At 34.8% G+C, this 16,398-nt stretch overlaps 2 protein-coding genes across 2 annotated transcripts; one reads left to right on the forward strand and one right to left on the reverse strand.

Annotated features, from left to right (window-relative positions):
• Window positions 1–1,830: 1,830 nt before the first annotated feature.
• On the forward strand, window positions 1,831–6,467 carry LOC108208205 (protein NRT1/ PTR FAMILY 7.3). Its single transcript, XM_017378708.2, is given in 6 exon segments — window positions 1,831–1,982; window positions 2,180–2,297; window positions 3,755–3,972; window positions 4,542–4,802; window positions 4,804–5,111; window positions 5,227–6,467. Coding segments are annotated over 6 exon segments (1,797 nt in total). The 5' UTR covers window positions 1,831–1,955; the 3' UTR covers window positions 6,092–6,467.
• A 782-nt stretch (window positions 6,468–7,249) lies between these two features.
• Window positions 7,250–14,603, reverse strand: LOC108209659 (pyruvate kinase isozyme G, chloroplastic). The gene is made up of 12 exons (XM_064088375.1): window positions 14,166–14,603; window positions 13,295–13,576; window positions 12,613–12,778; window positions 12,073–12,207; window positions 11,870–11,980; window positions 11,679–11,767; window positions 10,751–10,813; window positions 9,166–9,341; window positions 8,853–8,955; window positions 8,552–8,700; window positions 7,728–7,836; window positions 7,250–7,639 (listed from the first exon to the last, which is right to left on the reverse strand). The coding sequence occupies exons 1-12, from the start codon at window positions 14,397–14,399 to the stop codon at window positions 7,526–7,528; spliced, it is 1,731 nt and encodes a 576-aa protein (XP_063944445.1). The 5' UTR covers window positions 14,400–14,603; the 3' UTR covers window positions 7,250–7,525.
• Window positions 14,604–16,398: the final 1,795 nt, after the last annotated feature.

Consider the following 16,398-nt stretch of genomic DNA (forward strand, 5'->3'; position numbering starts at 1 on the left):
GAGGTGTGAGAGACAGGGAGGGGGGTCGGGGTTTATATGGAAGTAGAGCAGACTCGCGTCTCCACGAGACGAGCCGAGACGTCTCGGCGAGTCGAGCCGAGACCTGCGAGATGAGTTGAGCGGCCGAGACGAAGCGGTAGCCGTGACGAACGTCCGTGCCGAGGCGTACCGAGCCCGAGTTGTGATATTCAATCCCGTGAACGCCTCGTATAGTTTACCGAGCCGAGCCGAGTTGAACTCGTCTCGTTACGATATCGTTTTTATGCGAGTTTTTATACGAGTCGAGACGAGTCGAGCCGTTTGAGCTCGTTCGTTTGGCCACCTCTAGCGTCACTACACTGGTCGGTTTTAACATACAAACTGCTAATTAACTAGAGCAAACATGCAACTTAATTTAGACAATCATCTTTATATATGTAACAACAATACTCTTAGCATGTTAGCATGTTGGTCGATACTCTGGAAAACATCTACCTTATTTCATGCTGATTATTTCTATATGAATATGTATAAACAAGAAAAGAAAGGGGGCACCAAAGAATTAAATTAATGAACTGGACTGGTTGCCGACTTGCCTGTTTTAGTGTTTTGTGTACGACTAAAATATTTCACAATTTTTGTAAAATATAAAGTTCTCTCATTTCATGTCAAGCCAGAAATTCAGGTGTTTCGACTAAATCAGAAAGATGATAAAGTTAAAATGCTTTATTTTTTGAAATGTGCTTTCTATTATATTAGAAAGATGATAAATCTAAAAACTTATTTTTGAAATACACCTTATATTATATTAGTTAGATGGAATTGTTATATATTTTCTGTTTATGTACTCTCACTCATTTTATTATATTATACTCGAGATTTAGATATTAAAATTTTTGATGTGATATTTAAGTTGACTTGTGCCTTTTAAATTTAAGATTTAATTAAAAAAATATTTTATTAGATATACTCGTTTCTAATTGTAAAAGTGTGTATGCGCGTTGGATCATTTTATTTTTATTTTTAAATATTAAAAGTTTAGATAAAATTTATGTAAATTTAAATTAAAACAATATATTATTTAAAAATAAATTCTAACTAAAGGATACACCTAACCTCAAATTAATACTTCAACACAAAATAAAATGTTAAGGCTTTTAATATATTATTAAACTAAATTATTAAAATAAATTAATATATAGCAATATAGCATTATATTAACACATGCTCCAAGTAGACATAACCTCAAGCTTTATTTTAGTGATTAAAATATTGTAATTATTAATTAAACTTTATACAATTTTTTTATAATTTCCACTCTCTTTCTTGTTTTGTACACCTTTCATGCCTCAATCTCTTAGTTCCTACATTTTGCTATCAAATATAATATTTACATAAATAATAATTTTTTTCACTAATATCTTATATTATCATCCGCTATAAAATTTAAATTTAAATCTCAAATATATGAGTGTTTAAATTTTATAATCTGCGAATGTATCATACACAAAACACTAAAGCTAGACTTTCTGTAAATCTAAAAAGAAGTACTTAAACTAAATCATTAACACATAATTTAAATTTTTACTAGTTAATTAATCTTTTCTAAAAATATTAAGTAACACAAAAATCTTCACACCAACCCTCCGAACTTGTTTCAAATTTATTTACATGGCGGTTGGCTTGTCACAATTACATATGAGAACCGATATTCAAATGTCTTGTGATGAGAAAACAGTGACATTTAATCAATCGTATGCTGAGACAAATAGACAATGATGTAGCGTATTTTTATTTCTCGTATTTTCGGGTTTCAACTTTACATCTCCACCGTCAATAAGACCCTCCAGAGTCTATATATACTGCCATCCAGTTCATTTGTATTTGTCTCAGTGCTTTACATTTATCTCACTTCAAAAACACATTTCTCTAGACTCTATTCTCTCCATTAGCAAAATCTAGCAATCTCTTCATCAATGGCTTGCCTACAATTGTCCAAGGAGGTTATAGAGATCTTTGTCTCATAATCACTCTTTATCTTCCTCTAGCTTCTCCATCTCTTGAAATATGTGTGTGTGATTATTGTTGTACAAAGACTTGCAAACAATTTTAGGATGAAAGGAGAACTTGCTATATCTTGATCGGACAGTGTTGTTTTTTCTTTTTATTTGCTGAATAAATTTATTAATTTTGGTTGCAGGCAAGCAAATACAAAGGAGAAGAAGAGGAGTGCACTCTTGATGGATCAGTTGATTACCATGGTCGACCCGCAATCCGAGAAAGAAGTGGTCGATGGGTCGCTGGAATTATCATTCTTAGTAAGCTTCTTGCTCCTAGTCCCAACAAACTCACTCAAGTTTCTTGTGTCATGTATGCAGTACTGGTGATATATGTGGCAGTACTTATCTTTTAAATTTATAAATTTTTTGATACTTATCTGTTTCATCTTTATTTCTTAATGCAAGTGAAGTTATAAGTTCTCCTGTGTATAAGATGCAGGGGCGATAAATTCTACTTAAATCGAAAAAAATCAGATACTTTTATATTTTTTGGTCAGTCCCTACCATATTTCATTCAATGCACTTGAACGGAAGGAATATGTTGAAGTATCTATATGCATCTAGTTACTACTACAATCTACTTAAAATCTTATGTACCTCTGGTTCTTTAAGATTTAAGCATTAAAGCATTAATGTGTGGTACCAGAAAGGACCATAAATCTCTGTCAATAACCTAAATTGGTCTTTTACAAACTAGACCATTAATTATGAAGTAAAAACAAGCTGTTTTCTTTCACCGGATAACTGAATAATCAATGTAATAAATCTGTCATCAATAAATACATATTTATGTTAATCTAGTACTATGTGCATCCACATTTCTTCCATTTCCTGATACAAATCATTTTAAAGGTATAGTCACTTCTTTCATCTTCTGAAATTGCAACTAAATAATACTATAGCACCACAAAATAAGAAATATTAAAAAATGACTACTTTTTTGGATAAGGACTATGTTGCAGAAAAAAATGGAGTGCCAATTTTACCAGAAATGTAGTGGTGAAAGGATGGACACGTGTCGGTATCTCCCTGCATTGTGCAGGGGTTTCTTGTTTGTAGAGAGAGTTACGTTGAGGAAAGCTGGATGGTAATAAATACATGTCTGCATGCATGAATTACAAGGGTGGCACGTGCCCCTGTGCAACTCTTACATGCGACATGTGTGTCTTGGCTTAACTGGACTTGCCTGCCGTTACATATTCTTTTCCGTCCATTTTTGACCCACCTTTCCGTTTTCTATTTTTGGTTCTTTTCTTATTTCAGTTTTCCACAACACTACAATTACTGTTACGTTACTCCTTATTGATAACCATTACTCTATACATGTATTCATGATATGTACTGTATCTCTTATGATAACAAATTATTATACGAATACGTAATGCTCTCTACTTTATACTCTCTTTTGTTATCTGAGATTATGCATGTATAGTAATTAAATAAAGGGAATCTAATTAGGATTAAGAAATAGGTTTAAACTTGTAAGTGAGCTGTAGATTAGTAATTTGAAACCAACTTTTTCTGTTTAAAGTTTTTGCATCTAATGGATTTATGGAGGTGATTGTTAACTGTTATGTTTTGGAAATGATATAATCACGAGAATTAATGAAGACTACTTAATTAGTACTACTTTCACTTGTGAAGTAAGAATGCCAGTAAAATAAACTGTTGTAATGCTTAATTAACATGCATGGGATTATTTTTGGACTAAACAGTGAATCAAGGATTGGCTACTCTGGCGTTCTTTGGTGTTGGAGTCAACCTGGTGCTGTTCTTGACGAGAGTTCTGCAGCAAGACAATTATGAGGCTGCTAACAATGTTAGCAAATGGACTGGAACTGTCTACATTTTCTCTCTTGTCGGTGCTTTCCTCAGTGATTCGTATTGGGGAAGATACAAGACGTGTGCCGTATTTCAGGGCATTTTCGTCATTGTAAGTGGTTATTTTTGTTATAATTTGTCGTTTCCATACTAAGTCGCAAGCCTCTGTTTAGACAAACTTATGTTATGGAATCCATTTTTGTCGCTGAGTTCTTGATAAATTTTGTCGCTCTTATACCACGTCAGGAGCCTTATTTGATGAAATATGATCTATCCTATATGTCGGAACTAGTAATCTTACGTGCATAGTTATTGAGAATCTCACAAAATAGGAGGGCTTCAATGATATGCTACTCCACTTATTCATGGTACCTGCGTAAATAAAGAGATGGCGTCTTATTTTTCAGCTGTTACGACTTTATTACAAAATGGTTACTACTAAAAACAGATGGCAAATATTATACTACATATACGTATTTTGAACTTCACTGTTTCCTCCGAACTTTTCCTGATACGCAATGAAATGATTATTAGATTAACTAATAAAAATATCCTGTCTCTATCAGTCAAAAGCAAAAATATGATCTCTTAAGATGACAAAAAAAAAATATGCAGAAAGGGCCTGGAAAAGAAACTTTAAACCTTGTTCTTTTAATTAAATTCTAACTGTGTACATTACAGGGTTTGGTTGGACTATCAGTGGCAACAAACCTTTTCCTACTAAGGCCTAAAGGTTGTGGGACTCCAGATACACCATGCGGATCTCATTCAAGCTGGGAAGTTGTGTTGTTTTATTTTTCCATATATATGATTGCTCTGGGAAATGGAGGATACCAGCCTAATATTGCAACATTTGGGGCTGATCAGTTTGATGAGGAGAACATGCAGGAGGCACATTCTAAAGTGTCGTTTTTCAGCTTCTTTTACTTGGCCTTGAACCTTAATTGGTTCACTTTTCTCCAATACCATATTGGTCTTTTTTGAGGACAAAGGACTTTGGGCTCTAGGATTTTGGACTTCTGCCGGCTCTGCTTTTGCTGCATTAGTCTTGTTTCTTGCAGGCACGTCAAGGTATAGGCACTTTAAGCCGACTGGAAACCCTCTTTCTAGATTCTGTCAAGTGTTTGCTGCTGCAATAAAAAAGTGGCGAGTTGAATTGTCTCCTGAAGAAGAGAATTTATATGAAGTTGATGGAAGCAAGGATGGTTCGTCCAATGGTGCTAGGAGGATTCTTCACACTAATGAATTCAAGTAAGTGGTGCTAACCAAGTGAAGAATATATATATATATATAATACATAAAAGTTCGATAATACGAAAAATTATATAGGTAATAATTAAAACCAAATTTTTATCTCTGTCTTCAGATTTTTGGATAAAGCAGCATTCATCACATCGGTAGATTTCAAGACAGGTCTTTCTAATCCATGGCAGCTCTGCCCAATTTCTCAAGTTGAAGAGGTGAAATGCATTTTAAGACTGCTCCCGATTTGGCTATGCACCATCCTGTATTCGGTAGTTTTCACACAAATGGCTTCACTCTTTGTCGTGCAAGGCGAAGCTATGACGAGTAAACTGTCAAATTTTCGAATCCCTCCAGCCAGCATGTCTAGCTTCGACATTCTCAGCGTAGCAACTTTCATATTCCTGTACAAGAGAGTTATCAGTCCTCTGGTTAGCAGATTCAGAAAGACAAAGACAGAATCTAAAGGGTTCACCCAACTTCAAAGGATGGGAGTTGGACTCATAATAGCAGTAATGGCTATGGTTTCAGCCGGAGTAGTGGAGGTATATAGACTCAAGTATGCCCGAAAGGATTGCTTACACTGCAGTGGCTCCAGCTCATTGAGCATATTTTGGCAAATCCCTCAGTATGCTCTTGTAGGAGCTTCAGAAGTTTTTATGTACGTAGGCCAATTAGAATTCTTCAACGCACAAACACCAGATGGACTCAAAAGTTTCGGGAGTGCACTTTGCATGACGTCAATCTCCCTTGGAAACTACGTGAGTAGCCTACTCGTGACAGCAGTTATGAAGATATCAACCACCGACCACATGCCCGGATGGATTCCAGGAAATCTCAACTATGGTCACCTTGACAGATTCTACTTCCTGTTGGCTGGGTTAACTGCTATAGATTTAGTGGCCTACATATTTTGTGCTAAATGGTACAAGAATATAAAGCTTGAAAGCAAGTACGACGATGATGACAAAGGCAAGTTTGAAGCTTAATAATAAGAAAGCTTTTCACAGAATCTCCGTTCAGTAGTTGAGAAACATTAGACTCCTATGAGAATCTCTGTTTGCAACACTCAGACTTCAGTATGCAGTCCTTGAACAGTGAAGAAATAGTCAGAAGAAAGGGTATATCATTATATCCTTTTAGGACTACAATGAGTTCGTCGGTGTTTGTTGGCTGAAGGAACGTACATATATCTCTGAATTTAATTTCGTGGTTTAGTTGTATTTTCGTCGAATAAACGTGCATCTTAAAGAGTACTTTGTAAGAACTTGTAGCTTCTCTGCAGTTTGTGTTATCTTGAAGTGTACTTCAAATATTTAAGACTTGCGACTTCTATGCAGTTTCCGTAACAGTTGTCTGCCCATCCATTTTCTGGTCATGTAATTTTAGAGCATCGCAGATTATTGAAGTTAATTTTAGTTGGCTGGTTCCGGGTAGAGTTTTTACAAAAGGTGTTTGCTCATGAAAGCCAAAGCCTGAAAGGTACGTCATACTCCGCATTTTAGTTTTAAGTAATTAACTCCCGCGTTTTAGTTTTAAGTAATTAACTCCCTCTGTTTTGAAATACAAGTCGTTTGAGTTTTTTGCACGCATTTTTAAGTCCTTTGACCACATGCTAAAAATGATTTTTTTTGAAATTTTCATATTTTGAATAAAAGTATATGATTGATATTATTATTCAGAAAAGAAAATTTCAAAAACAATGATTTTAAGCATGCAGTCAAAGGACTTAAAAGTTAAAGATATGTGCAAAAAAGTTAAACGACCTATATTTCAAAACGGAGAGAGAGTAGATGACAAAACGGAGAGAGTAGATGACGGTGCTCGCCAATCTAAAAGTTCCAGAAAATCTCATTCCCACCATCGACTTCACAATTCGATTTTGTGTACCACTTCAAACTTTTATTCTTCTCCTTCTTAGTACAAACCTAACTTTCCACTTCTTCCGTTGCAGCAACAAATATTTAAAAAGTCTGGTGAAAAAAAAGAAAAAAGAATTCCCTTTGGCTCAAGAGGCCTATTAATATCAACGAGTTGGAGAAAAATGACCCAACAAATCTAGAAAAATGCATCTGAGAAACACAACCTCAAGTTTAATATTACCACATACTCGTCCAATTAATCAACCATTGAGGGAATGATGAACATGTAAGAACGAAATGGATGAATTACTTCCTGGTTATAGTGTGCAGTGGATTTTTGAATAACCTGGTTACAGTGAAATTACACTGACATTTTATGTTGCGGAATACTAAGATTTGTCATAGGCATAAAAAAATCCACTACAGAAGCTCATCATATGTGACACAAAAAGCGGGGGAAAAACAATCCACATAATTGCATAACATACATGAAAGTAGACTGTGAACCTTAAGTAGCTACTCAAGAGCATTTTTAGGAACTACCATGCTATAAGACATCAGTCAACCTTGAACCTTCCGAACTTGGATATGGTGACTTGATTCCCGACGCCAGATTGGCTGCGCTCCACTTTGGACAAGAGTGACATACTCCCCTTCCTTAATCAGATTCTTACTCTGAAGCAATTAAGAAAGACGACATAAATATTTATTTGTAGCAAGCATAAGCTAGTAAAAGTAAATGTTCAAGAAAAACATCTCCCACCACTAAAAGCTTCAGAGCTCGAGAAAATGTCTCCTCAGCATCATCTGAGAACTCCATATATATTGGCATCAGGCCGTGATAGAGAATAAGTCTCTGCTTAACCCTTGGCCTGCCAACCCATGAGATGCTTATTGTTAATTAAAAATTTAAACAAGATACTTTCAAAAATGTTGCAAGTAAGGACTCTGAAAAGAAAGAGAAAGAAGTTGATGAATACATCTTGGATCACATGATAAAACTAATGATGGAAGAGTTTGCATAATTATTTGGTCAAGATACGTGCAAGGTATTAGTTAGGACTTAGGATAGGTTTTCCTAATTCTCTGTCATGGAATTTGAATTATGCATACACCCAATTATGGAGTAACAAAACCTGAAACTATTAAAAAATAAATTAATAAACTGGGTCGATGAGGCCACACAACCTAAATATTGTGAAATTGCTATGCAACAACTCATATAATAGTCATATGTGTGTATCACATTGCCCATAGAGGCTGCGAGTCGGTTCTATTTTTTTTAGAAGAACTTAATATTCACATAACTCAGTGTAATATATATTACTGCAAGAACATCTGGAACTGCAGTCATAAATTTATGTGGTAGGTGATGAATGAAGCACATGCTCCCTCAAAAGGCACTTGATAGGTTATACTATAACCCTACTAAAAACCAGCATGTCAAAGCAAACTAACAAAGATCACCAACACATTAGAATGTATTAGTAGAAAAAACGACTACCTTGTATCGCCAAGTTGTAGAATTATATGCCTCACTAATCAAACTAAGAGTACATTTCTTGTTTGAGAGTACTTTGTACTTACTCATTGGTGAATGCAAAGATTATTGAGGATGGCCTATAATGGCTCAAGTGTATAGCCATGGAGCCTGTTCTTGTGAAGACAATCATCGGAGTGGCTAAAGTATTTGCCATAGTGGTGGCATGGAAAGCAAACATTTCACCCATACGGCTCTGAAGAAAAAATATTAACAAAGTAGTCAGGTAAAGTTTCCTAGTACGTAGAATTGACAAATTTAGCTTTTCTCAGTTCACCATGATATATTGCACCAACAACATTCCATGAAAAATATATAAAACCAAAGAGAGAAAATGAGTTTGCAAACCTTGAATGCATTGAACTCTCCAGCAGGAATAGCGGTTACAGGTAGACTTGACTCAGTTCTCAAAGCCACGGTATGCATTACTTTAACAGCTTTCAGAGGAAACCTAAAATCGATATCCAGATTAATCAACTGTGGGCACAACAAAAATGCTCTTAAAACAATTACTTCGCAGAAGAAAGACAGTTTAACATCTATAAGATGCTTCGAGATCATGTGAGGACAAGGGAAGGGACCAGTACAGGCAATATTTTTCTTTTAATTGACCCTTAAAAAGTGTTAGTTTCAATGCACAGGAGACGTCATAATAACTTACTTCCCATGAGCAGTTTCTCCTGAAAGCATGACAGCGTCTGCACCTTCTTTTACTGCAATGGCAATGTCAGATACTTCTGCCCTCGTTGGTGTCGGGTGATCAATCATGCTTTCTAGCATATTTGTTGCTACTATAACTGGTTTCTGCACACTGCGACACCTTCGAATGATATCTTCCTGTACTAACAGCATTAGTTTGTTGTCATTCACGTAGCATGGAGTTACAAATTTTCCATAGTAAGGTAGAATTTAAGATCAAGATGGTTGGCTGAATTCCGTACAAAGTGACCCTCTCAATTTGCCAAAAGTCAAAACTATTAGCTACTCCCTAATAGCACCCGATACTGAGACAAACAGTTACAAGACAAGTTTTCTCTATCATAACTAATAAACACAGATAGCTATATGGAAACACTCTGTATTGTCTATCAATTTAACTTTCACAAATTAAGGGAAAGCATGCTTCGTAAATCATTCCTGTTCGGTTAGTAAGATATTTCAATTTGATTTTTCTAGTTATTCATATATGTCCTTAAGTAAATATTCTAAATGCATCAAACATATTTCTCAGAATCGAGCTGAAACTATCATATTCGCGATTTTTTCAATATTTGCTACAACAATTTTTCGAGCCGAGCTCGAGTAAAATGATTATTTGTCGAGCCGAGCTAACATTTATTGATTCTATTTTATTTGATATAATCTGTTTGTTTATAGTAAGCAATAACCCCAACTGTACACGGGCCTTAATTCATTAGATTAATCTCCTAGGTCTTTTCCCTTCATAAGCAATGTAATACACGCATATTATGAGGAACCGTGATCCATAAAATTCATCCCTTTCACGGTCGAAAAACCTAGGGTAGAAAATTTTTTCGCAGTTGGACCACCATATTTCGATCATTTTTACCGTTTTTAATTCAGAAATCATCTTTTATCAAATCTGTACTGCATCGTAAGTATCAACAAAGATTAGAATATTAACCACACTTGGTAAAACCAACCCACTAATCATGGCCCTATTGTTTCTAGAGATTGTGAATTTGTATATAGAGAAATGAACAATCTGATACATATAAAGCCAGCATATTGACTGAGGAGTCGACTCTAATCTACCATCCCTAGTAAGACTAAGAGAGATTATGTAGCATTGTACACCAGAAAACTTGACAAGAGTGCAAATATCTATCAGGACATTACAATCCCGCTAAACATGACCAAGGCATCTAGGATTTTCTGATTTGCCTATGGATGGCCGAGTAACTTGCTATATATTGGGCTGATGTACTTTAAGTTTAAGAAATCGAATATCGTATAATTATTTTTTTAAAACAAAGTGAAATCACAATATCACAAAATCATATATAGCACCTTGATACATTTATCCATATCCCACAGTACAAGAAAACATTCACCAGAAACTCCAACTTCAATTCCTTGAGGAGAAATACGAATATGTATTAATTGTTGCAGGGTAGCCTCTTCAGGAAGTACTTGTTTTCATTTGCAACCAATAACGACAAATAGGAATTCAAAAAGATAGGCTGGATAAAAATCTACTTGGTGGTTTTAACATATAAATATACCTGTAACAAAGGGACTTCCTCAATTGGCAATTCAGCTCCTAAGTCTCCACGAGCCACCATTGCCTAAGAAAATCCATAAAAGCTTAAACAGATAGTAGCTGATTAAATAAAGAAAATATTGGAGTGCTGAAGAAATTAACAAGCCAAGCATTGGATGGCTGCACTTAATTGGCATACATACATCTAATACAATGTTTCTTGAGAATCATCCCGTATAGCTAAAAGCCATTGCTTTAAGTAGCACTTTCATTTGAGGGTTTATCAATTACACGTGGCTGAATATTTCGTTCCATGATAGGCTTAGTAAGGGAGAATATTACCACTTTTAAGTCTATAGGTTGTCGGCTGTTGTCAAGAGCTATATTTTGCAAAAGGTAGAATATAGCATAAACGACTGTGGAAAGGTGATTACACTTATATGGGATCCTATTAATAGAAGCTTTCTTGTAGACGATACAATATTTTTACATTTTTGTCTAAGCAACAGCAAACCTAAATGAGCAACAAACTTGACCTGCAATATATATAAACATTATTATTAGGACAAAGCAGTAAAAATTAAGTCAACCGATTATTGTATTCTTCAGATATCTTTTGAGATATATTTGTATAACAGGCTATAGAACTTTGGGTATTTCTTACAAATGAAGGTGGTCCTCTACGAAATTTAAAAATAATCAATCCACCAAATTCTCGTCTCCAGTAATTTCTTTCTCATTAATATTGATTTCTTTCCTGTGCGGCATTTAAAATATATAGATTTTCTAGGATCCTTAAAATAGAAACAGAGAATGATGTAATGAGAATCATAAAAGGTAGAACTTTACTGTTAGCCAGATATCATCAATATAAGCAAGACATCAATATAAGCAAGACACTTAACCATACACAAATATGAGTTAAAACTACATGTATAAATGAAGCTCACCCCATCACATGCAGAGATTATAGAAGGAAGATTTGGTATAGAGTCTGCACTCTCAATTTTCACGATCACATGAATATCGGCATTGCAGCCTGCATGAGATTGTAAAGCGGAAATAAGAAAATGGGCTATGAAGACTGTTTTGCCAAGAGTACATTACACAAAAGGAAGAAGATGGAGATCAGGAAACATACTTCTAAGATATTTTTTCAGCTCATGCACCACCTGTGCATCTTTTACAAATGAAACAGCATAAAAATCAATTTCATTGTCCACTCCAAACTTAATATCTTCCCAATCTTTGTCTGTAACAAAAAAAAATATATTCGTATTTAAGATCACAAAACAAACGGTATACAAGTGACAAAGATTCAGGAAGTTGTATCAAGTAATAAACCTGTTATTGAGGGTAAAGTTGCACTTTTTCCACGCACATTTAAATGCCTCCTTGACTTCAGTTCTCCGCCATCAACTACTTCGCAGTTAACTGTATCTCTTGTCTTTGATTTTACAGCTAATGACATCATTCCACCTAGACCAGAGAAATATAACTTTAACTTACATGTCCAATGTGAGACTCTAGTTTCTTCCTCTTTTATTTAAGATGATAATTAATCTAGCTGATTATGATAGTGAAAATAAGTAATTAGCTGATTTTGCATGTGTACATAATGCACTTGTGGCAAAAGATTAAAGGAAATTAAGGTTCTAACACCAATTTCTGACTCATGGTAATCTATAATGTAACAGACTTGGAGATTATGTTCCTTCGATACATATCTACTTACCATCAACTAGTACTATATCTCCAGCCTCCACATCATTAACAAAATCGTCATAATTTACGCTAACAGTATCTAACACCAATTTCTGACTCATGGTATTCTATAATGTAACAGACTTGGAGATTATGTTCCTTCGATACATATCTACTTACCATCAACTAGTACTATATCTCCAGCCTCCACATCATTAACAAAATCGTCATAATTTACGCTAACAGTATTTTCTGTGCTGACTCCTCTTTTTATAGTAAAACTGAACTCTTGTCCTTCTTTGAGAAGTATTGGTTTTGGCACATCTCCACTTCTGACCTCAGGTCCCTGCAGATGGTCATGGGACTATATCAGAAAATCCATAATTTTTTTTTTATTTTTTTTTGTTGTCATAAGACACTTTCACGTGAATGAGTTGTACCCAGGTACAATATCCGAAAGGAATGGCTTCTTTCCATGAAGTAAAATTTTTTTCATCTAACCTAAAGACATGTATGTGATAATATCACCTTTATCAATTAAAACGACAACTTCTTGTCTGGAATTTTAATCTCGAGAGCTTCAATTAAGCTGATGTTCTTTTATTAACAATTTTACTTTTTTTAGGTAACCTAAAATGCTCTAGCAAACTCCTCGTGTGTATAAACACCATGCGCATAATTAACCAAGTCAAATGAGTATCCTAGCATCTGCAACGACTTTCGGAGAACACTTATTGCACGCATAATGGCTTTCACCGTTATAATCTATAGGACATAAGACTGGCAACTAAAACAGCAACACTTGTTAATCTTAGTGCAAAGACATCAGACAAATGAAATGAGCAAAACTCTGGAAATATACCTTTGTGTCTAACATAATGGCAACGACCTTGTCTTCAAACTGTGCATTGTACTCTTTAACAAGGTCAATGGTTTTCTGGTGTGAAGCATGATCACCGTGGGACATATTTAAACGAGCCACATTCATTCCAGTTTCTGCGAGCTTCCATATCATTTCACGTGAACTTGTAGAAGGACCAATTGTGCATACTATCTTTGTTTTTCTTGTGACACTTGAAGTCGATGGAGACTGTCCCTGACTATAATCACTAGAGTGAAGATCAAAGGGGGAGTCTAGCTTGTCCTGGAAAAAGTCATATTCATACAGGCAAATTTAAAGAACGACATAGTAAAACAAGAGCCATGACACATGAAATCCGGGAATATTAAATGCATGTAATAAGAAATTCGCCAGCATAAAGCCTACAGATACAAGACATAATAGTATATTAATACACTCAACACATAACTCCGCAGCTCGGAATCCAGAATAACATAAGCAACAGCAATCCAATTGTATATGCATATATTCAAACTAAGCAAAATAAAAACAGGACATCTATCCTCAAACACGTCAAGTAAATATTCCTTGTAAAATACACTCAAAACAGAACTCCGCAGCTACTAATCGTCTACAATAACCTAAAGCATAATCATCGAACAAACGACTAACAGAACAACCGGACTAACAGAAGATATAATCGCATACAATAAATTACATAATTAATAGAATCAATCTCAATAATCAAATTAATCAATGTATAATAACAAATTGAATGATAACAGAAGATTCAATTGCAAATAAATTACATAACTATAAATCTGAGTAATAAATTGAAGCTCAATGCATATAATTAAATAAAAATATGTATGTATAGTCGGCATATACATACTGGAGTGAGAGGACCGTTGGGAGAATCAAATTTAGTTCCGTGATTCGGCTGAGCAATACGCATGGATTTAACGGTAGAGACGTTTTGCTTGCGGAGACATTTTCTTCGGCCTCGAGAATTGTGTAAAGAGTCGGAGGTGCATACGTTGGCGGCGGAGGAGAGGCGGTGATCGGAGATGAAGGTTCGAGAAGGCGCCTCTGGTTTGAGCATCGATTGGATATTGATCGTCGACATTGTTACAGCAGAGAGAGAGAGAGAGAGTTGAGAGAGAGAATTGAGAGAGAGACGGGCGGCTGAGAGAAATAAAGAAGGGGAGTGAGAGGGACTTGACAGGTGTGGAAGTCTCTGAAGATGTGTGCTAACGAACTCTTCCACAACCTGAACAAATTTTTACTCTCGATTATTGCGCTGTTGCCTCCTGCGGCACATATCACATGTGCCACACTTCCGTCGTCTATATGAATAGTAAAAATAAATAAAAGCAGAAGAAAAAAAAAAAAAAAAGCAGTTTATAAAACACATCTTTTCTTTGATTTTCTGTAAATTTATCATTTTTTAAAATATTTGTGAAAGTACTTTCTCCAACTAAAACTAATTATATGTAATTTTTTTTTATATAATTCTCGACCAAATATAATTTAATGTATTTTAAATAAAAATAGGATTGCTTTCGATTTCATTGTATGTGTTTGTTTTAGTTGTATTTAATTGTATTCGGTACAAACGTAAAATGTAAAAAAATATGTATAGAGATACTATTTTCATTAATTTAATAAAACATTAAAATACTTTCGTAATTTTTTTAGAAAATATGCATGCTTTTAGAGAAACCCAAAAATAAACTACTGCATTATTTTAATTAATATAATAATAAAAGGTCATACGGCATCTACACCAATGATCGAGTTGAACAAACAGTAAATTGTAATCGCCTGTTCTCACAAAGAGACAGTTAAACGATATTTTGAAGAAAATGTATGTACAAATACAAGTACCCGCTTCATGCATTCTCGTTGAATTACTGGTACCCTCTTCATCATGCCCCGATGGAGCTATCATAGGGGTGAGCAAAAAACCGAATTGAAACCGAAACGAAACGGTTAAAAACCGATGAAAACCGAACCGTATAAAACCACACCGAACCGAAACCGCAAATTAAAAAACCGAACCGATTCTAATGGTTGCGGTTCCGGTTTTAGATTAAAACCGAACTGAAATAAACCGAACCGAACCGATTATTTAAAATAAATAAATAAATATTATTTATAAATTATAATACATATATAATTATAAATATATTTATATGTGTACATATATACACGTGTGCATTAAGATAATATATACATATATTTATATTAATATATCATGAACCGTAACTAAGTAATATATAGAATTTAGATTATAGTTTGGTATAGGTTGGAGAATACTTAAATTAGGTTCGATTTTTTTTACATACCTTAGATTTTATCCAAAAGAGCAGTACCAAACATACTATCAAAATCATAGACTCGCAGCCTTGGACTCTTTCATTGATCTAATACCGTAAAGATACAAAGAGATAACTTTTAATGTTGTAAATAATTTTTAAAGATTCAATACGTAATTTTTTTTCTTTTTCTCATTTCTTGCGGTTTTATAACCGAAACCGAACCGACTAAAACCGAACCGAGGTTTTTGAAACCGAAACCGATCCGACGGTTCGGTTGCGGTTTCGGTTTTTAATTTTAAAAACCGAAGATTCGCGGTTCCGGTTCCGGTTTTACCTTAAAATCGCCCCGAACCGAACCACGCTCACCCCTAAGCTATCATTTGAGCTATCGACCAGAACTGCGATTCCATACAAACTTTCATACCAAATCAAACCCCGCTTACAATTAAGAAGCGAAAAACAAAACTCTCACCAGGGAGAGAAAACAACCTTAGATGGAACCACAGAAACAAGAGAAATCCGACTGAAAATCCACCCACTTGAAATAAAGGAGAAAGACAGCGAAATCTCCGATGGTTTTAGATCTAAGAATTAGGGATGGCAACGGGTTGGATCGGTTCGAATATTTGAGATATCCAAATCCAAATCCAAATTATTTTTAAAATCCAAATCCAAATCCAAATCCAATCGGGTTTCATATATCAAATCCAAATCCAAATCCACGGGTTTCGGATCGGGTTCGGGTTTGTTCGGGTTTATCCAAAACCTGAATTCCGAAATTTATATAGTATTGTAAAAATATTA

Source organism: Daucus carota, chromosome 2 (assembly GCF_001625215.2).
Source record: "Daucus carota subsp. sativus chromosome 2, DH1 v3.0, whole genome shotgun sequence".
NCBI lineage: Eukaryota > Viridiplantae > Streptophyta > Magnoliopsida > Apiales > Apiaceae > Daucus > Daucus carota.

Bases quoted from the DNA above. Each gene is read 5' to 3' on its own strand.
- LOC108209659 (XM_064088375.1), bottom strand. From the start codon at position 14,399: ATGTCGACGATCAATATCCAATCGATGCTCAAACCAGAGGCGCCTTCT. The intron at 11,768-11,869 runs GTATGTTTCCTG...AATCTCATGCAG, and splicing joins GCTGAAAAAATATCTTAGAA to GCTGCAATGCCGATATTCAT. The intron at 10,814-11,678 runs GTGAGCTTCATT...GGATTTTCTTAG, and splicing joins TAATCTCTGCATGTGATGGG to GCAATGGTGGCTCGTGGAGA.